General features: G+C 42.4%; 1 protein-coding gene across 1 annotated transcript in view; it reads left to right on the top strand.

Moving 5' to 3' along the window:
* LOC126398252 (MAM domain-containing glycosylphosphatidylinositol anchor protein 2-like) overlaps positions 1 to 23090 on the top strand; it is a 338561-nt gene that overhangs the window by 90504 nt on the left and 224967 nt on the right. Inside the window, exon 2 of the mRNA XM_050057437.1 lies at positions 21679 to 21818. Within this exon, the coding sequence (XP_049913394.1) occupies positions 21679 to 21818 (140 nt within the window). The remainder of the gene's footprint in view (positions 1 to 21678; positions 21819 to 23090) is intronic.

Here is a 23090-nt window from a genome sequence, read left to right as displayed (position 1 = left end):
CTATTAACCCTCGACTGCACTGGAGTACATCTCTGTCTTTTTCTCTGACACTACGTGGGCAGCCAAGGACAACAGTCAATGAGCAATATCAATTTACGTAATGGACTATTAAACAATGTTCTTAACATTTAGAACAGCCGTGCTGGTGTTCAGTGGGAGTGTGTGCCAGGAAGTCCGCTGCCATGATAACCACCCTGTGAAATGAAACACATTAGAGTGCTCTGCTGCCTCTTACTCACTCCGGCTCCTTCTCCTCCTACAGTTGGTCGTCTCGCCCGGCGCAGATGCCCTGCTTACTCTTCCTCCGCTCGCCTTTCACACTACACGTGACTGCGTGTCAATATAACAATTAACTGTTTTGTACACAGCAGTCATGTCAGACACTCTCACAAGCATGTCTTCAAATAATCCAAGTATTTCCTCACTAATTTCTCCTCCCGTCAGTTTCTAGCATCGGTAATTCACAGAAATGGATTTATTTGTTTCTCCACAGGCAAAATCTTTGAAGAGTTTCTAAAAGTAGCTCCCTGTCTGTCTCTTTCATGTTCTCCATACTGGCATCAGTCTGTGAAGGTAAACATCTTGTTCACACTAATTGACATTCAGAACAAACAGGAACAAATATATTGAATATGAACAGCGTCTTAATTGGTGTGAATTACCAGACTTGTAAGAGCCGCGCGAATGGTAAATTAAATCAGGTGTATTATTGTAGTAATGCAATTGATTAAGGCACAATGCAGTCGCACAGTCCATTCAGGGAATAATTGTGCTTGATGGATGAGGTGTCAAGTGCTTTATGAGGTGGATTTGAAAATTATACTGTAAAAGGTCTTTGTGCTCAGAGAAATGGCAGCGAGGGTGAAAAGATGGAGAGAACTTATAAACTTTTTTTTTGGGCTTCAAAAAGGTGCAGTTGAACAGAGGTATTTTATTTTGGTTGTTTTATAGACATACTTTTGTTCTGACATTGGGATTTTTAGAGAGAATCTAAACTCCACATCATCATACGTACTGTAAGCATCCCGCCCGATCCAGTCTTCTGATTGGTTGCCATTAACCCAGCACATGCCTTGCTCAAGGACACCTCACAAATATTGTCAGTGGGGGCAGAGTGTGACTCATCCACTTTGCCCGCCCACGTTTCCTCAGGCCCGTCTAGAACTGATGATGTTAGAGAAGTGGTAGCGAGCCCATTTCCCTCCCCCCGGGCTACAGATGTAAACCTGCTCTGTTCAAAAATCAGCGCAGATTATATATTTATTTCTGTATGTAGAACACTTATAAAATAATCTCATATTTAAAAACATGTATTCCTCTTAACCCCATTTAAAGAAGCAACTCCTACATAGACAAAAAACTTGTGTTTGGTCATTATTCCTGCAGACATCAGCACTGAAACTTTAATATTTAATCATATATTATATAATGCTAAATATGTAATGCACTGGACGAAGTTATGTGGTAACACTTTATAATAATCATCAATAATAAATGGTAAATTGATGGTTATTATACTGTTAAACAGTAAAATGATTGACAATGCTTTATAATTATTAGTAATGTTATAATTTATGCTCTTTTAACAATTTATCATTGCACACATTATAACATTTTATAAACTGTATTAAGTATTTGAATTACATTATATAGACAGATGACCAGACATCTGTGACACTTTGTTAAAGTTCAATAGTTGGTTTGTAAACCGTCTTTAAATAATGTTTGGATGACTCTTATACCTTTGAAACACATGTTAAATGGTTAATAAATATGGTCATCCAAATAATATTCACAGCTGCATAGTTATTAACCATTTAACATGGTATTATATAATATACCATGGTATAATAAGCAGAGATGTACCGATACCACTTTTTCCTTCCCGATACTGATTCCGATCCCTGAACCTTAGGTGTCTGCCGATACAGAGTACCGATCAGATACCAGCGCGTACAATAAAAATGGATGGGATATGAATTGTTGTATGTCTCAACTCCTAAAACTCTATGTAAAATATTAAGAAATAAATACATAATAGTAGAATGAATGCCATAAAACTTTTTTTATTATTATTATCCAGTGTTGACACAGATCAAGACACAGGTTAAAGTGCAGCCACACAATAAAGGCTACAGTAGAATGCTTTTTAAACTCCGCTCCGTTTCCGTTTCGTTTGCCTGTAGCATGTGTATGTTTAATGACGTGACGCATTACGTGGTATCGAATTGGTCATAGGCTGTACCAGACGTTGCGCTAGACTTTTTCGTCGCCGGTCATTTTGACCGACAGGGTCATAAAAATCCGGTCATAATCTATTTTTACCGGTCATTTTAATTTTCGTTTTTAAATGATAATAAAGATATTCAAAGACATTTAGTTTTCATTCGTTCGTTTTTAATAAATCCAACAAGCAAGTTATAAAGTGTGCATTAATAAGGACATGAACGAAAAGATGAACAGACATCCACACACCCGTGCCATTAGGCTTCGCCCTGGACACACCGGACGGCACTAACGCGTCACTAACGCGTCCGGTGTGTCCAGGGCGTTATGTAGTTATGCCTGTAGGCTCGGTGACACAAAATTAAAATTGTAATGAAGTGATTATGGTATTGAAAAATGTGTTCGGTTATGCACTGTTGTGTTATTTTAAATTATAAACACGGTATTTTCTCCTCACGTTCCTCAGTGCGTGCTGTTGTTATTTTATTTTGAAAATTGGCCGGATTCTCTCGTCTTTTCTGTGTCCGACTTCCTGTTTGGTACGATCCGCTCGATCCAGCTTGACAGAAGCGCTCGCGGCTCCCGTGAAAAATAGACCAGACACCGAACTTAAGTGCTGCCTCCGCGGGCGCTCCGCTCTGCTCAGCGGCCTGTGTGGACAGTCAGATAGGTTAACATGGGCACCGATTGAAAACTGTCTCCGCTGCTGGGCGCCGTGCTTCGGTTCCACGTCCGGTGTGTCCAGGGCGTTATGTCAACAACGCTACATGAAGCAGATGAATGACTTGTTCTCTGCAGCGTGAAAACGGCAGCCACTTAAACCACTGACTGTGCACTCCGCCGCCAAGTGGGCAGGGGTGGTAATTGCAACCGGTCAAAATGACCGACGGCCTTCAGATTTTCCGGTCATTGTTGTAAAAAAACGGTCAATGACCGAGAATATCCGGTTAACGCGACCCCTGGGCTGTACTCACCGATACCCAATACCGCATTTTAGGCAGTATAGGAGGTATTTCCGATACTGGTATCGGTACAACTCTAATAATAAGCAGTTGCAACTGTATAATAGCCGTCCAGATTATGTTTATTGACAGTTTACAAAGAGTTAAAAATATCTGATCATCTGTCCTTGCAGTGTTTATAGATGTTCTTCATGTTCTCATCCCAACTCGACAAATACCAACGCTTTGTCAGCCGCCTTACACGTCAAAATATGACACACTAGGTTCCCCTCCTGGATCAGTTGTGGACTTTCAGTGACGGCATGTCATTTTACACTCATTACGTGCATTGTGTCTTTTCAGCTCCTTAAATGCACACAGAGTTTTCTAAATAAACTCACTGTGTTGGTAAAACACCTTGTTTTAAGGTTTACTTCTTAAGGTTTAAACAAAAAAAGCACGTGTTTAGGTTTGGCTCAAAATAAGTACGGTTCTCACTAATGTAATGTAACTTCACATGACATGCATCACCAGCATAGTATACTACACATACTAGCACATTACATTGTTAGTAAAATAATGTGATTGACTTTTAGTTTCACATGCAAAACAAACAGCGGAAGTTTGTTTTTTAGTTGGAAGATTCTAACAGTAACTTGTAACTATGTTTAATTAACTATTAACATACCATTTATTATTGGTGGTTATCATGAAGTGTCACCAGCTGTGCTTTGTGCTTACATATCCTTAAGTTGATTAATATAAGCAAAGAAAAAGTACAGGACTTTTAGTCACAACATATTCATTCATTCATTTTCTTAAGCACTTATCCAGTTGGGGGTCACGGGGGGTGGAGCTTATCCCAGCTGACACTGGCATCCTGGACTATCACAGGGCTGACACATAGATACAGACAACCATTCACACTCACATTCACACCTACGGACAATTTAGAGTCACCAGTTAACCTGCATGTCTTTGGACTGTGGGAGGAAGCTGGAGCACCTGGAGGAAACCCACACTGACACAGGGAGAACATGCAAACTCCACACTCCCAGGGCACGGTGGCGGCGCGGCATTGCAGTGGTTTGCATCATTGCCTCACAGCAAGAGGGTTCCAGGTTAGAATCTGGAGTAGGGCAGCCAGTTGTCCAGTTTAGATGTTCAAAAAACATGAGATTTGGAAGTTATTAGAGGGATCCTGATCATATACCAACTAATACTTTGCTTTAGGATACCTAAAACTTTGCAAACAGCCTCAGCTTTACTGTGTGTGGTGCTAATTATCAGATATTAGCGTGCTAACACACTAAACTAAGACAGGGAACATGGTAAATAAATGCTAAACATCAGCACGGTCTGTGTCAGCATGTTAGCACTGTGATGTTAGTGTTTAGTCCAAAGCCCCACAGAGCTGCTAACATGGCTGTAGACTCTGGTTAAGAATGCAAACACTGCTGCACATGTGCCGTCAGCTGTGTCAAAGAGGAAACTGTCTTATGTGTTGCAAGGAATTTAAAATATACCACACATAAGTCCTCTGTTTGTAGGTGCAAAAGTGTAATCCTGCACTGGGTTAACTGGTATTATGTGTAGAGTTTTGCTGTGTGCGCGGCTCAGTCACACCCAGGCTAATGGGTGGTTGCTGTTGGAGCACAGCTTGTTGTATCAGGTTACTCAGCGCGGGGGTCTTATCTGTCAAGCCGTGTTCATGAGGATGTTCTTCCTTAACCACCTTCTAGTTTACTTTTTTGACATTTGCGGCACGTTATGTGGCGAGCAAAGTACCGGAGGTAATGGGGAATCATGAGCACAGTATGAAAGACATTCGTTGAATATAAAGTCAGGAGGTCTGTTCTTGTAAAAAGCTCCATCCTACGGTCGTGTGCTTTAATGGAGCGGCTCCTCAAGTCGTGAGTTATTATTGCTCAAAGTAAAATCACAGCCGTATCACACCTGCAGTAAAGTCTTCTCTTGTTTTGCTGGTGTTTCATGATTGACTTGTTGTGTTTGGCTGCATTTTAATTTTTGATTTTGATGTCTAAAATACTGTATGTGACAAAATGTGCTCACAGAAACACTCAGATTTCACACTGTATGTTTGTTTTTCATTTTGGTCTCTTAAGCTTCTTCCTCTTGTCTGCTTCTTCTACCTCCTTCTTTAAATACCCACTCAGTGTATATGAGCTAACTTGCTTATGCTACTCACCCAAATGTAGAAAATCCCCTAATGAGGCTTTAGGCGCTGCTATTTTTCATCTTCATCGTTTTCGCTGAGCTGTATTTAACATCACATGGAGTGAGCACCCTTCAGTTAACAAGGCTCGCTGGAAAAATTCAAATTCATTAAAATCTCAGAAACTCTCAGACCCAAATTAATTTGCACGAGACTGCAACACTGTGTTTCGTGATATTACAGTACGTGCCTTGCCAATTGGTTTTGGTGTTTTGAGGAAGTGCTGCAGTGGAGCTAACTTGAACTAAATAGGCATTTTCCAGGTCTGTGCTGCTGATATTGGAAGACCTGTAGCCCTCGTTTCCAAGAGCGTGGCTCAGTGAGAGATCTCTAAAACCCATTTCCTGCCTGGCTTAGAATAATGAGGTGTTAGAGCCTGCTGGCAGAGCCGCGCACTCCCCCAATGGAAAAAGTTATGGATGGTATACAGTCACACACACACACACGCACACACACACACACACACACACACACACACACACACACACACTCAAAGACATGGACATATGCCCCCTGGAGGTGTTATGGATAGCTGCATACTGCAAAGCCAGCCAGCAGGCAGCACTGTCAGCCAGCCTCCACTGTGGGCTTTGATAGGACAATCAGTTCACTCTGGAGTTGCCACAGCCAATCATCAGACAGTTTCTTGGCGGGAAGCACCCAATCTTCAGAGGATTGCCAGATACTCTATCCTCGGTGAGCTGTTGCTGGCTCGCTTCTAGCCAACCATAAAGAAAGCCGGTGCCTTGCGTCAGCCAATCGTGTGAGTGTTGGCCAGAGTTAGGCCTATCGACAGAGAACGGCTGCACGGTTACAGCCAATCTGGGCTTTATCCTTCCCTACAGATGTCCGATTAGTGTTGTTTAGGGAAATCAAACTGCCACAACAGGCGCACCGTGCCAATGTGGCAACATGAATGGAGAGACTGGTAGAATGGGATAGGAAAAACCCACAAAGCTTACTTAGCTGTAGCACTGTGATACTCTGGCTGTCGCACCAAGGTACTCTGACAGTGACTGTTTGTAGCATTGTTGGAAAGCAAAGTATACTTTCACACCTCAGCTTGATGACCTTTTCTTGACAATACCACAAGCTAGCAGCCGCTGCTTCACTGTCGAGGTCTTTCTTTGATGAGATTCTAAATCCACCGGCGTGTACTCGTAAACGCTTCTAAGTTTATTCCTCGTAAACCTGAACCGGCGTACACGAGCCAAGGACGTGTTCAATGATCTCTGGTCATGGTCAGTATAATGGGCTTTGAATGCATGTCTGCACCTTAAATTGACAAAGACATTAGATCAGATGATAGCAGAGAGGTTTTAGTGCTTCTAATGGTTTCTGTTTCCACTGTAAAGCGTGTGTTGTTTTATGTCGCTGCACTTAGAGTAGCAGAAAGTGCAAACAGCACCTGAAATCTCAACTGTAAAACACATTTTAAGGCAAACTTTGCAGGTATTTCCCCTTACATTACATTTAACGCACACGGCTCTTGTAGGAGCTGGAGAATCTTTTATTTATACCTATAGAGAGATGCTGAATTTCTCCATTTGCTACATCATATACTTGTGGAAAGCACAAAGATTAAAGCCACTATAGAAGCTACACAAAAGACATTTTGTTGTGGCAGAGCAGCAGAAGCACAGGTGTGATTACTAACAATAACAACTGCATTCATTTAGGTGAGCTAATTTCACACTCTTGTATTGTGCGTGCTGGCTCAGTGGCACGGTTTACCTAATTAACGAGTTTTTTTCTTTATATTCTATGTTCTATTGTTTTTCTTCGTAGTGCTTTAAAGTCCTATGCATAGCAGCAAACTGTATCTGATGGAGACAGTAAATCAGGGCTGGACTTTAAAACCAGTAAAATGTAGACGGGTCAGACATTTTTCAGCAGCCTATTCAAAAACTGTTCTGGTAATGATTAATTTCAAACAAATTCAAATGAATGTAGTAAAAAAAAACCTGCGGTGTTTATTGTTTCACTTTTGAAGTAATAATTATATTCTTGATCACATATCTGACCGAGGCGTCTCGCAAAGTGCAGACACAGAATATAAAAGAACTGTTAATGAAATCAATGCACAGAACTGTTACAGATGGTAATAACAGAAACCAATAACACACTTTATCTCTCTGTCTTCACCAGTGTGTCCCTGCCTCCGTCTCCCCATTCTCTTTCTCTCTCACACACATGCACAAACACCTCACCTAATGTCGTCTTTCCACCAAGGTCAAGGAAAGGAATTTAGGACAAGACAAAGGACGTACTTTTCAACTGTTTGACCCCAACTCAAAGGCTTTGGAAAGCTACTAAGCGTGTTCCGAACAGGTCACTGTGTAAAGAAACATTGATTTGTGAAAGACATGAATTGCAGTCTTGCTACACTGATCCGTGCGTCCTCCCCGATCACTACTGAGCATGTATAACCTAGCAGAGGTGAGAAGAAAGCGAGATGGATAAATCTAGGGCTGCCCCGTGATAGTCAACCAAACGTTAGTCGACCTGAAAGATCATTAGTGGGCAAGATTTATTTGGTCGCTAAGTCGCAGAAAAAAAAGACAAAAAAAAGAACATGAAACTCTATTAGGGAGCTGTGCCTTGTCAAAATAAATCCAAACCTAAATGTCTGGACCATGTGTGACTTTAATTTGAAAGGACAGACACAGGAAGTGTCCACGCTCAGCAGTCAGACAGGAGTCAGGTTAATCTCCAGGGCTGGTACCTGCGGTTATTCCACAGGCTAGTTAATAACATGTCGGGCAGGAAATCCAAAGTGTGGGATCATTTTGAGAAGGTGAAGGACGAACCCAAGGTGATATGTAAACACTTTTTTCTGTGAATCATTTTCTCTCTTAATAAATGACATGAATTTATCCAAACATTAGTCCACACGACTGACTACAACAGACGACCGATGTTTGGCGTTCATGCATTAAAAAAAAACGTTATCAATTAACTTATAATCACAATGGTTACTAATTAATTTTCTCTTGACTGAAAGGCCCATTGTTTCAGCACTGCATGGAGTCTCGTGTCAGAACAGCTCCTCACACTATCATGAACTCATTTAAAAATTTGGGGGATTAGTTCTCAAAAGGTTTTATGCTCAATTTGACAGAACTCGGGAGAGTGAATCCAAAATGGTGGATATATTGCATTGAGTTATATGTATGCATTTGCTGAGGTAGAATAAACCTGCAGTGTTACTTGAGGTAATTTATGTGTGTTTGCTTTGGTTGGTTTGATGCTTACATTGCGTGTAGGCAGCAGACATAGCAGTGTTTTTGCAGTGGGCTCTTCCCTGCATGGCGACTGCTGTATGCTTCAGCACCACGGACAGAGACAGCACCATCACAGCGCCGCCGCTGCTGCTGCTGCTGCTGCTGCTGCTGCTGCTGCTGCTGCTGCTGCAGCCCAGACACCAAAGTGCTGCTGTTAACTCCACACGTTTGGTTTGGGAGTAAAAACCACGTAATTCATCGCATGACGCCGGGCTCGTTTGTGTCATTTCCTCAAGATGGTTTGTATGACATAAAGCTTGCATGAACATAATGGATGCAGCTGTATGCAGTCAGGCTCCATAACCCCCCGCTGCGGAGTGCCGTAGTGTGGGAGCGAGAATGAATCTGTCCTCTAAATCTCCCCACCTTCACCCTCCACAGTCATCTCTCTTCTCTCTCCCTCTCCTTCTCAGCAGGGCTTTGGCAGGTTCACACTGGCCTAATTTTAGAGTAACAAGGTGTGTGTGCGCATGAGTATGTGTTTGTATGTGAGTGTGTACATGTCTCCTTCCTATAAATAGCACCTCTGAGGGCCACAGCTGTGCACGGTTTGTTTTGTGCTCTTAACGGTGTTCTGTGTCTGCTGAATGATCAGACAAACGAACCCGTCTGCTGCGTTAATGAGCTACCTCAACTCTAGTACCTGATTTATAACGCTAAGCTTCAGTTTGTCCCTTTGTGCCACCCAAAGACCACCTGACACGTCTCTCTTGATCGTAATAATGTCTTTATTTTCTGCTGAGCTCACGGACATGTTGTTTTCTGTGATGCTGCGGCGTCACACCGTATGAATGTGTGTGTTGTTTTCAGCCCGCAGTACACACGGTGTGATAGATGATCTGTGCTGATAGCGCGAAGCCGGATCTATACAGAGTCTCATTTACAATAACAGTGTAGGCCGAGGAGTGCATGCGAGTGCATTACAGTGTGTAATCAATACGCTCTGACAACCCCTGATGTAATAATATGCATGTGCTGCTGGCAAACCATTTCAAGGCCCTACACACATGGATGACCCCGCGGATGAGTTGCTTCTCAATTATACAGCAGGAAGGGCCGGCTGCAGTGTAAGCTTACACTTTCTAAAGTGTAAGCCATGGGTACAGCACGGAAAATAATTTATTGTGCGACACCTTTGGCAATGGACCATGTTTACCAATGCTCAGAGTTAACACCCATTGAATTTCACTGATATAACCGAAGCTAGTGCTGTGCTTCACCTGAGAGGACACAGGCAGTACTGTTTCTAACCACAACATCACTCATGATATAATTTATAATGGTGGGTCTGTTCAGCTGGGGTATGAAAGGGGGGAGATAATATCAGTCTAGTTCTCTAATACCTACTATAGAGTCTCAATAGATTAACATTACCTTATAGCAGATGTTGGTTAGGTCATACATTATGCTACTTTAAATCTCAAGGTCCCCCTCCACACATGTTTTTAAATATGTAAAATGCTAATTCATTTATTTATATTTTGTTAAACATGGTTTTGCCATATAAAAAGTAAAAGAAAGGGGCTGGAGGCACAGCTACTCTTTCTCCCCTGCTGAGAAATCCACATTCACTGCTTACGCTAGGTTTTGCTATCCACTATCTTTTGCTTCTCTCCAGGGCTGCCACAGTGCTAAAACTACGTGTGGAAACAGAGCAGTGGGCATCCAGAGAGCTAATCTTACGCAGGATTTATACTTGTGTGTGAGCGCTATGCAGACCCCACGCACTTGGCTTTCTCTGCTGTGAGCATTTATACTTGTGTGGTGGTGTGTCTGTGTCACTCTGCAGTTACACCTCCAAAAATACACTAGTTGGCAGCAGAGATTTCTGTGAAATGCTGTAAAGTTTAGTTGATTCAAAACACACATCAAACACACATTAAACACACATTAAACACACACTAAACACACATTAAACGCACACTAAACACACATCAAANCCATTACAACTCACAAGGTTCACGGACAAAACAACTGTCTTATACTGAACACGTTTTCCAAACAAATACAACATGCTAACATTATTAGCACAAGCCTATGGCATTTTACATTGTATAAATTAGCCTAGCAGCTAGCGGATATTTCCTCTGCTCATATGAAGCCAGGATAAATCACACACAAGACTTAAAATGCTATTTTTGTGGAGACTTTATTGTCTTCATGATTTATTGTTTCTGATCTGTGAAATAAAGTAAATAAAAGCTTTGTTTCCACTGAGGGAAATGGTTTCAGCTTACAGAGACAGACAGGAGGTCTGCTAATGTTAGTCTCCTCTGTGTTGGAGGCCTCAGGTTTATTTGCTGGTGTTGTGTCAGAGTCTGTTCCCCCTGTCGATATGTGTTTCCTGTATTAGACCGTGACTGGCTTTTATATTAGTGACGTACCTAAAATAGCTTTCCTGCGTAAATTTTAATCTCAGATTTTAGGGAAGTGCACAGACATCGCCCCCTTCAGCAAAAGAAAAAACAACACCTCTCTAGTGACAAACTTTGCTCAGATACAAGTCGGTCTAGTCAACATGAGACATTTTAGTGGATACAAACACAAGAAAAGACACATTTGTGATTGGGGATGGACTTTAAAGCTGCACTCATCAACACTAATATATAAACAATGGATCAAATCACTGTTTTTAATGTGAAAGGGGTCACTTGGGGCAGACATGGTCAGCTTTACAGAAAGTTAAGAGTCCTGCTGCTGATTATTGGTTTTGTGACCTGCAACTTTACTGTTTAGGTTGAGTCCCTCCACGCTCATCAACCTTGTTTCCAGCAGGAGCTAATTTAATTGAGAAGGCTCTTGGAAACCTTCTGTAAGCTGTCCTGTCAGCACCAAACAACACACCGATAAAGCTGTCGAGCAGCTGCTGAACTTATTGGAACATTTAGCTGCTAAAAAGACAATATATATATATATATATATATATATACACAGTACTGTAGAGTGCATGCTGTTGCATTAAAGCAATAATATGTAGTTTAACGAAATCGTATTTTTCTCAGAGTTAAAACACAATACAGTGTCTTATTGTTCACTTTAATGTACTGCAGCTGCTACAGCCTCACATAGTCTGACATGACCGGTAGCTTACGGTTGCTAATGTTAGCAAACTTTCCATGTTGCTGTGTTACTGACATCGCTGAGTCAATTTGCCTCCTGCTTCGTGACTCCTCCGTACTCAGGCTACTGGTAACACCACGTTTCAACATGCAAAGACTACAGAAATAGATGAAATCCTAGTGAGTCAGAACACTGCGCACTGTCTGTTATACTTCTGTGTGTGTGGACGTTTTGGGGGAAGACCTGGGACAGACATCTGTTTAAAGTGGTTACTCATATAACACAGGGAGATCTGTGATAGGCAGAGGGTGACCAGTTTGATGAATATTTTTCAAAGCTGCAGTATCTAATGTGATCGTTGTTTGAGCAGCTTAATAGTGCTGAACTTATTTTTGTGTTATCACTAAGCTGCTTTATGTTTGCATAGTGCAGTTTTATCATACAGCTGAAATTGACTTCTCCCCCAAAGTCCCTTTACAACAAACTAGACGTTTATTTCCACTGGTCCTGGTGCAGAATCGATGATGAGTTTGGTGTGATAACAAAAACAATTACTTTTTTAAAAAGGAATTGTTACGCTATGCATATTGCATATGTTTCTCTCCTTCTGTTTCTCCCTATCTGGCTCCCCCCTGTTCTGAGAAGGTGATTACGGAGCCAGGGAACTAGCAGGATGTGGTTAGTGGTCCTGGGGGGTTGGTCTGAGGACATTAAGCCCACAGTGACAACGAGCCCCAGCTGTTGGAGTTTCTTTTTTTCAAATTCATTTGTTTGTCAAATTTAGAGTCTCTACTATTGCCAAGAACCCCCTCTGCCACTCAGGCACTCCAGGACCGTGGTGACAAGGCTGCTTTTAGCCAAATCCAATTTAATCTCCATTGGCGGTAGTGGATAAAGCTGTCTCCATCTCCCCCCATCCGAGGCCAAGGAAGGCTAGTCACTCCAGTGGGAGCTGCACACTCAACACACTTAATGCACACACTCAAACACAGCACACATACATGCATGTGCAGAGCAAAGCTGAAGAGACAGCAATAAACTAACAGTCTAACCTGCACAGTTGTATGTGCAGAGGCAGCCTCTTGTTCTCCTCCCCTCTCCTCTCCTGTCTCTCCCCGTTGTGTGTTTCTGCAGAGGGGGAAATGATGTCACTGTTATGGAAATGAGATAATGAAATGAAGAAGAGAGGCACATCTGAGACTCCTGCTCCTAGCCCGCAGCTTCTCCGCTTCCTTTTTTCCCCTTAAAAAAAGTATAGTTATCAGGAAGCTGTGTGAGTGTGTGTGTGTGTGTGTGTGAGTGTGAGTGTGTGTGTGCCCCTGCAGATGGTTGGGTGGGTAGGGAAGTGCAGGGGAGTGACACTACAGCCTGAGATGCACATTTATGCAAATTTCATATCTTAACCCACAGGTTCAAAACAACATTTGCTCGACATTTGCAACAACGCCGTTTAATCACGAGCGGTTGTAGAGCAAATAAACAAGTGATTTCAGAATAACTCTGCATTAGTTTGACTGTGAAGATCCACTCAATATTTAGCATTGATTTTTTTCCCCTGCACTGTTTTGCACTTCTCACATCAGTGTGAGTGGCAGATGTGCTTCTTATGCCAATGCCAATTCCCCGACCGGCAGGGGGAAAAAAAGAGTGTCTAATTAACATCCAAATGTGCCACCAGCAGAATTGTTTATTTCAGCTCATTGCTCCCAAATGACCTCGGCTCTGCTGCTCAACATACATGACCACTCACTCATTTAACATCTTGTAATTTTGCTCTGGAGGAATAAGGGGGGCAGAAGAAGGTGCTTTAATAAGTTGATTATTGATTAATTGACCTTAAACATGTACTTGTGACTCTTTAATAGAATGTTGAAGGATGTCGGTGACAATGCAAACAGATGTTTAAAGGGGAACGCCTGCTTAATTATGAGTTTTAATGTTATTTTTCATTGCCTATTAAAAGTTTAATCGATATTTGTGAACCAGAAACCTGAGAAGTCAGTCTCAAAGTTGTGATGTCATCAAGTTTGAAGTCTGGAGCTCCAATCTTTTTCCCTATGACATCACAAATGTAAGTTTTAGCACTCCAGCTTTTGTATTTGGGAGAGAAGATGGGTGAAGTAAATGAACTGCTGGACATTTAGCTGATGATACTTTGGTGCTTGTCGGTGAAGGTTCTCAGTCATCCAGGTCATGGTAATCGTAAGTGCTATATCGTAGGCAACTGGACTTGCTTGCGTTTCTTGAAGACGTTTCGCCTCTCATCCAAGAAGCTTCTTCAGTTCTAAATGGCTGGTACAGAGTGGTGGGTCCTGGGGTGAATGGGTGTGAAGTTGTCTGGGGAGGGACCCCAAGACTGCAGTCTAATTCACACCATCACACCCATTCACCCCAGGACCCACCTGACCCTAACGACTGACATTGTGACCTTAACGACTCTGAAACTAAGAGCTCACATGTGACCCCTTCGACTCTGCAAGGGTTCAAAGCCTGCAACTTCGTACCAGTCATTTAGAACTGAAGAAGCTTCTTGGATGAGAGGCAAAACGTCTTCAAGAAACGCAAGCAAGTCCAGTTGCCTACGATATTAGCACTTAAAATACTTTGGTGCTTTTGCTTAAAGAAACTGTTGGTGACATTCAGAGTATTGATACAGCAGCAATCGGCTACCTGCTATGTAAAGATACAGCGGAGTAATGGCGTCCTGAGCAGAGTATGAAGTCACACTTCCTTCCTTCGAGCTTCTCTGTTTTTTGTCGTGGTAGATGGTTTGACTGTGCATGCAACAGAAGCGTAGCACCCACCCTCCAGTTCCCCCCCAGGTTAACACTGTTAGCTCTGTTAGCACTGTTTCAGTTGTTAGTGCTGATCATTGAGTTGAGCCAGCAACCCTGTAAGTTTTATGGAGATTTTTCTTTTGGGGGGTGGGGGAAGGGCTTTTGCCTTTAATGATAGGATAGTTTGAAGTGTGAAAGGGAGTACGTGCAGCAAGGGATTGAACCCACAGCTGCTGTGGCAAGGACATAGCCTGGGATGATACATGGGATGCTCGCTCTACCCACTGAGCTGGTAAGCACCCTGGCCCTGTGGAGCTTTTGGCCACTAGTGGGCCGATGGCGCAATGTATTTTCGAGTAGTTCGCTGTTTTGTTTGTATTGTGTTCGCGCATGCATGTGCACAAGCATGGGGGCAGCACTGTTCACATCCTGCCATGACTTTAAAGCTATTTTGCTGATTGAAATTTGGTGGCCATAATGCGCCAAGAAATGCGTCAAACAAAGGCAGTTAAGAATAACATTTAACAGTGGTGTGGTGGTATTTTAGGAGGTGGGTGTACTATTTGGTAGATGGGTCGATTACCAAAGAAGAAGTGCGTATACTCTCTTATATTCCTATATATTCCAGTGGGTTTTTGGCTGATAGGTGGGTACACTGTAAACAGCCAGAAAAAGAGGTGTGAATACCCTGTATACCTGAGTACACTCCCAACTACACCAAAGGGTGTAAAGAATGCACAATTTTAAATGATAGAAATGTTAATGAGGAAGACAGTGCCTTGAGGATGAGTTTGGTGAGAAACACTGAATGTAAACTGATAGAAATAAACTCTATGAGCCTCAGTTTTTACTTAAATATATGAGTCTGATCACAACTCAGATCTGACATCACCCCTGGCACAGTGTGTGTGCACAGGCAAAGACATACCGTGAACTTGACATACAGATCAATCAACTCAGCCTCATAGTGTCCGTCTCACGACATCCACATCCTCGTATCTTCATGTCATCAGACAAGAATCTGACAGTTTGTGTGTGTGTTACTCAGGAGCATCAGCAAGGTCGACGTCTTATCTTGGAGACAGACAGAAGCCTCTCAACATAAAACATGCTTAGAGCAAAGGGCACTGTTGTTTCTCAGGTCAACTGCATGTCAATGCACAAATCACACAGAGCGCATTTTAGCAGCCTGGGGCAGCTTTTTGTAGCCATTTTTAATGTGAGTGAAGCTTTTTGTTGGCTTTTTTTGTGCGTTGCTGAGCACTTCGTGTTTTTCCACTCTATGCGCCTTGAATGCCTCCAGTTGAAAATACTCAGAGTGGGCCTTCTGTGGTGACAGTGGACACAAGTGGAAGCATGCATGGTTTGTGTAAAGCTAACCCATTGTAGGCAAGCTGCAACACATATCTAAAAAAATGTTTAATCCACTACTTTCTAACCTTTTCTAACTATAATTAGGCCCATCAATTGACAGCACATTGTCAAACTGTCCCCAACTCAAAATAAACCTTGAACCAAGCATCATCCAGGCGGAGCTCCTGGACCAGCTGGTCATGATAACAAGTAGGGCTGCCCCTGACTACGAATTTTCCTAGTTAACCAATAGTCGTCATTCAGGCCCATTAGTTGACTAGTCGGCTACATGTTTCTGATATGAATGTAATGATTAAATGATATATTTTGTGGTTTGAGTTGAAGGTGTGAGAAAGAATAGTATCAGTAACATTGTTAACACTGTGCTACATTACAGAGAAATACAAACCGTACTAATGAACCTTCATTAATATAGGCCTATATTTTATCTCCAAGTGCACGTCACACACTGAGCGAGCCGCCTGTTAATGACGCTGTGGGCTAATGGGCATGTAGCTACTTCCATGTTTCAGATGATACGTCATGTTTGTAGTCGACCAATGAAGATGAGTTTACATATCACCTTGGGTTCGTCCTTCACCTTCTCAAAATGATCCCACACTTTGGATTTCCTGCCCGACATGTTATTAACTAGCCTGTGGAATAACCGCAGGTACCAGCCCTGGAAATTAAAGGCTGTACACATGCTGCGTCTGTAACCGTCTAGAAAATGTGAGGTCGGGCGCTGGGTGCTACTCTTGTGCTTTTTCTGTGCCAGCTTTCAAGAGTGCAGCGATTGGTTGCGTCTTCCATGTTACCAATGTCCTGTCCTGGAGCCATAAACATTTTTATGGGACACAGCCTCAAACATTTCTTTATGATGAAAAATACCTTTACATAAACATAACTTTTGTTTACAAGAAAACGCTACCAGGTGCCTTTAAGTACAGTTAGAAATGCAGAACATTGACTTGTATCAGAGCATTTCTTTTGTTGTATTTTTACTTTTATACATGTCAAAGATCTGACTACGTCATTCACCACTGAGGATTGCTTTGAAAGCCAGTATAGAGTGTTAGTTGATCTTGGAAATTCAATAGGCACAAACACAGTGAATCTATAAATGTTGATTCTCCTGTCAGTGTGTTAACCTGCTGTACGGTCTGACAAATTAAAAGACGTTTCCATTACACCGTAACAGTTACGCTGTGTACGACAGAATCCTAGTTCCCGTAATAAACTTGTATGGACTGACGTTAACGGATATAACCAGCTGTGTCTGGCCTGCTGCAATGCATTCAAAGCTTTGTCTATCACCCACATCCCCTCTGCCAGGACATCTTTTATCTCCGACCTGTCAGCGCGTTGACATCTCACTTTGTACAACCCCAAAGTCCCAGTGCATTAGTGTCTCATCATCCTTTGTCAGACGTCTTTTCTGCATATACTATGAGTAGTTACTGTCAGTATCGAGTAGCTTTAATGAAAACTAAACAAACAGAAAATGATGTAGTAATGACAGTGATTCCAGCACACGCTTTGGGCCAAGTGATCCGAGCCGGGGTCTTTGCTATACAAGGATGCGCGAGAACATTATGGCGCTCATTATGTATGCTTAAAGAGAGGGTTATTTGCTTTTGTTGCTGTAAGCTTAGTGCTGTCTGCATAAAGAACAAGTGTGTGTTTATGTGTGTGGAGCAGCTATAGCAGTTGAAGATCATTAATTACGGGTGTTTCCCTACTTTCCTCCAGGACTGATAGTATGCTGCAGAGATACTGGCTCATTGGAGTAAATGGCATTAGTACTTTGTTCGGCGAGTGCCCTGGGGCCTTGTTTCAGAGCCTTTTTTTGTTTCAAGTGGCAGCCTTGCGTGAAGCTCCCTTACACTGAGCCTATTTCTCAAGCCCTTATCCCCCCCTATGGAATTCCCCACCAGTGTATTCATCTCCAAATGGAGAGAGGAAGACGACGAGCGGGCAAGAGCCAGACAAGTCCAACAAGGCTTTATGAGTAGCCTGTTAGCATCCGCATCAGTGTTCATCAATCCGCGTAGCATTTAGACAGGCAGGACAAGCGCGGCGGGGCATTACCCTAACAAGCCGGGTGAGACAAACAGCATGGCTGGTAACAGGGAGGGACAAGCGCTTAGCGCGTGGCTAAGGATACACTGCGGCTGAGACTCCCAACGCAGCGTTAGGGAGGAGTGTCGCCACGCTCATTAGCATCGCAGCCTGGATAGAGGCAGAACCGAGTCTGCTGCCGGGCGCTGAGTCTGCCGAGAGAGGCCCGCACAGGAAGCTGCTCCTCCAACATGAAAGGCTCACTACAGTCTGTATCTCCTTGTGATTTCTGCTTCGTTTTTTTTTCTTCCCCTTCACCAATTTGTAGTCCTCCTCCTAATCATATCCCGTATCCGCTCTCTAAATCATCTCATCCCAAACCTCTTCACTAATCATGTAAGTTGGAGAGGAATAAATGCTTAACAGATGCTAGTATTGTCAGGGGTCGGTTACATGCAACTGCGCTTTCACAGCTCAGTGGAACTCGGTGTTTTGGGCGGTTTACCTAACACGACTCGCCCCTCCCTCTGCATGCTCGGCTGTGGAGGGATTGAAACGTCCTCACCGTCTCACAGGGGTCAGTTAATGGTGGAGAGAAACACCAGTGTGGTAACTACAGCTGTGGACAAACAGCTGTGTGTAGTTTTTTCCACCCTGAGCTTGTACTGCAGTGAGCCTCCGCTGCAGAATAGTGAGTTTAATTTGCCCTTATCACAGTTTCTGGCATTTTTATATCCCTAATTGTATTACATTAGGAAATGATGTGCTAAAATGAATGTGCTAAATGATGAGTTCTCTTCCAAAATGAGAGATCCAACCAATTTAAATATGGACGCCCACTCTCCACATGGTCTAATGACAGTGGAGAATATTTTAGGTTAATATTGAAATTTTGTGAAATTATCTCAAAGTCACCTTCAAGACATTAACTCATAAAATGATAATTTTTCGGAGTCATGACTCAAAGTGTATTTACATGTGCGAGATTTGGTAATGGAACCCTTCTGGCATTTAATTACACTGAGTTGTAAATTCATTCAGTTATTTTCCCGTAGGGAGGAAGTGAGGAGGACGAGGAGAGGGAAGGACTTGTTTTGCAGACTACCATTAATTGTCACAGTCGGTCATCTACTCGACACTGCATCTGAATTATTGCTGCTTACGCTGCGTGATTTGGTTAAGATGCAAATCGAGTGTCACTTTGAGTCAAAGTGGAGTGATACTGATTGGCTACTGCTTTTGCCATAACTGACAAATCTTTATTTTTCCCAACATTAATTTCCCCTCTAGAATTAAAGTCAACATAGTGTGGTATTGACCTGTTGACCCAAAATAACCAAGAGTCAAGAGAGTGTGACCGGGGCAAAGGTGAATCCCAGGTGGTTTACAAGCACTGTTGAAGGTCACAAGGTCAAATATTGACTCAAAATGAGGGAAATAAATAAAAAAGAAACAATGTGTGGGCTTCTGACACCTCTAATGATAATGATGCTCCTGTTGTAGCATCAAGCGACTTAAAGTATATCTCAGTTTGGGTGAATTTACACAACTAAACACATGAATCACATAAAATTGATGTATATTCACATACATAAAGAGTATGGTTGGGAAATAAGCATTTGTCAATTAGGGAGACCTCAAAAATGTCTTTTATGCACCGGCCAATTTATTAGGTACACCTGTTCATTACGCAGATAGCTAATCAGCCAATCACATCGTAGCAACTCAGTGCATTTAGACATCAAGACGAGCTGCTGAAGTTCAAACCGAGCATCAGAATGGGGAAGAAAGGTGATTTAAGTGACTTTGAACGTGGCATGGTTGTTGGTGCCAGACGAGCTGGTGTGTGTACTTAATAAAGTAGCTGCTGAGAGTGTAATGAGCCATGGATGGGGGGCCCCTCTGTTTGCATGTTCTCCCTGTGTCAGCGTGGGTTTCCTCCAGGTGCTCCAGCTTCCTCCCACAGTCCAAAAACATGCAGGTTAATTGGTGACTCTAAATTGTCCGTAGGTGTGAATGTGAGTGTGAATGGTTGTCTGTCTCTATGTGTCAGCCCTGTGATAGTCTGGTGAACTGTCCAGGGTGAACCCTGCCTCTCACCCAGTGTCAGCTGGGATGGGCTCCAGGGTCCCCATGACAGGATAAGCGGTTCCTGAAAGTGAATGAATGAATGAATGAAACATATAGAATAAAGTGATTTTGATAAAATCTCACTATTTTAAATGTGAGCTATGCAGAAATTGTTGGTTACTGTTTGACAACAGTATCACTAGTGAAAGTTAAAGTGAAAGCCTGACCTGGAATTCACTCTTGTTTGCTATATTTGTGTTCTTTGTGGGCATCGTCCGCAATTTTCTGGCTGTCTCTTAGAAGCTTGCTGCTCCTGGTAGCTGCCTCCTTATAAAACTGTGACCTTGCTTGCCTGCTGTGCCCAGGAACGTCATGAACCCAGCAAAATAAGATGAAAATAGAAGAAAATACAGGCAGAAAAATACACCGCCACACACTTCCAGCGAGTCATAAGTGATGATTAAGAGGATTACTTCTGTATGAGTCTAAAAATTGCTTTATTGTTCAAAGAAAATCCTGCATAGTTTCCCTTTAAGCTCAGGTTTGGCTGTGTTTCCTGACAGAGGAGCTTGTTGCACAAGATATGTTCAAGGACCATTGGAAATCTGAAGATCAAATGACAATAATATCTGTTGTTACAGTTTCTGGCTATGATAAATCATGTAATTTTGGTAATTTTTCTGAAGGACAACATGCCTTTCAAACCTGCCGGTGGATTGTGGGGTTGAGAGGGTTAACAGCATAATGTGCTGTAACTGTATTAAAACTTTGAAACCTGAGCTGATTGGCTTCATTAAAAAAAAAAACATGGGAAAAGGGCAGTAAGAAATTTAAGAAATGACCTGATAGCACAAGAAAGTGGATGTCAACCCAGGTTTTGAAGGGTTAAATAACTTTTTTGGCTTTTACGTTTTTGTGATGGCATGACCACTGTTTAGATTGTGCTTTGTGTCTGTAAGAGCCAATCAGTGTGTTAGGGGTGAGCTCAGGCTGCATAGTGATGAAGTGTACTCACATTGCTGTGTAGTGCAAACTAGAAGCATGGATTTTCAGTTGTTGTTGTTGTTGTTGTTGTTGTTGTGCTTCCAATTGACATACATGCTTAGAGAGATAAATACAGTTTTCATCTTTGTTTGTGCAAATTAAAAAAGAAACAGTTGTTTATTTCATGCTTTAACTAAAGCTGCTTACTGGGGGGAAAAACACACTTGACGTGTATAAAATTTGCTCAAGATTAAAAAAGAAATGAAATCTGTCTTACACGTTTTTTTTAAGCAGTGTTTGACAACACTTGGCAGCATGAGCTCTATCAGTCGCACACGTCTGTGAAAGTGCTACTCTCACAAGTTACTTCAAATAAAGACAACATAGACAGTGAATCATTTTCCCAAAGTAGCTTTCCCCGACTTTGTATTTGATATACTAGCTATCTTTGAGAAGCCCAAACAAAGCAGTAAAAAGTAAAATATGTCAATTCGTTCTTCATTTTTTTTCTTGTATAAATACGTCTGGTTTGTTGTGTGCAGTACAAACGTGGCCACGACGCTTTGGAGGAGGCTTTTTTCCCAGTGAGACAACCTCTTAATCAATACACAATCTGTTGTGCTAAACTACTCATTCCTGCAGCAATGACCGGAATGCTAACACGCTCTGTGCTTTCTCCTCCGCAGCACCTCCGACTGTCCGCATTATACACTCAGGGCATGCCTGTAATGTTGAGGAGGAGAGGCACACAGAGAGAGTCTACACCATCAGAGAGGGAGAGACCCTGGAGCTCACCTGTCTGGTGACGGGACATCCTCGACCACAGGTAAGCAGCTCACCGCTCCCTCGTCTGCCCTTGACTGACAGCGCGAACAAAAATAGCAACACAAGGGAATCATGGGACGAGATGCTAATTTCATAGCCTGCCTCTCTTTCCTGTCTCTCCTCTCCTCTCCTCACTCTCCTTCAGCAGCTTCCTTCTAATTCCTTATTAGCGCCATTGAGTGGCACACCACGTACCTCTGCACTAAACCAGCTTAAAAGTTTAATCCTTTAATTATTGATGGTTTAGGTTACATTGTGCACCTGCATGTTGATAATCAAAGCTTCCAAGTCTAATGAGAGTGCAGAAACAAAACAGCCGAAACATCTGCCAAAACAACAACGTAACGAGAGAGAAGCAGGCCACAGTAAAAAGGCTCTGGGTCGTGTCAATGCACAGGGGTCCTCGACATCTGAGAAACAGCTTCTCTCAAACTCCTTTAGTTACTGTTGTGATCTGAACTAATTAAAAAACTTGTACTTTTTTTCAGATGAAAACAGGCTGTTCATTTGTTCTTGCTGTGCCTTCTGCACTCTTAGAAATTAAGGTGCTGACTAGAAACATAAAGGGTTCGTCAGCTTGTCACCTTTTCTACCTGGAAGTCATTCCAAGGCTTCTAGTTTGAACCCAACATCTCAGATGGGATACTTGCTTAGTACACTTGGATGTAGTACACTGTCTTACTTATGTAGTGTGAACATTTTGACAGTGTAGTGTTGTCTCACATCAAATACAGCTGTTACGCATTTAATGGAAATGACCATCGCAAGATCTGGCAGCTTTTCTTCTTCTGCTCGGCGTATTGTAACTGAGCTGAGCATTATCGCCAACACCTGATGAAGGATTGTCACTTGTCAAAACAATGCTTGCTCTGTCTGCCTGTTTACTCACTTAAAGTGCAACTTGCAGGTAAATTTTTTTTAAAAATATATACATAACCTTGTCTGAAAATTACCATATGAGAAGTTAATTCAGAATTTATTATGGACATAAGGGCACAAATTCAGAGGGAAAAGTAGCTCTTTTTAGCTCCTCTTCTAAAAACACTTTTTTTTCAACATTGCCTGATACTATGTCACGAGAGGGACTCTGCGTCCTTGACCCTGCCTCTGTCCAATGCGCAGCAAGAGGTGGTAGTGAGTCTGAGCTGTAGTAAACTTATGAGTTAGTATTTTTTCAGTTGTTAACAGTGCATTTCATCATTTGTGATTATGCCGAATTATTGTGTTTGTGCAGGTTGCACAAACTCGAGTCTGTCAGGACATGGAGTCCACC

The sequence above is a fragment of the Epinephelus moara genome, chromosome 12 (genome assembly GCF_006386435.1).
Source record: "Epinephelus moara isolate mb chromosome 12, YSFRI_EMoa_1.0, whole genome shotgun sequence".
Lineage (NCBI taxonomy): Eukaryota > Metazoa > Chordata > Actinopteri > Perciformes > Serranidae > Epinephelus > Epinephelus moara.
The sequence above is the reverse complement of the archived record's forward strand: the minus strand, read 5'-3'. Positions and strand labels throughout refer to the sequence as shown.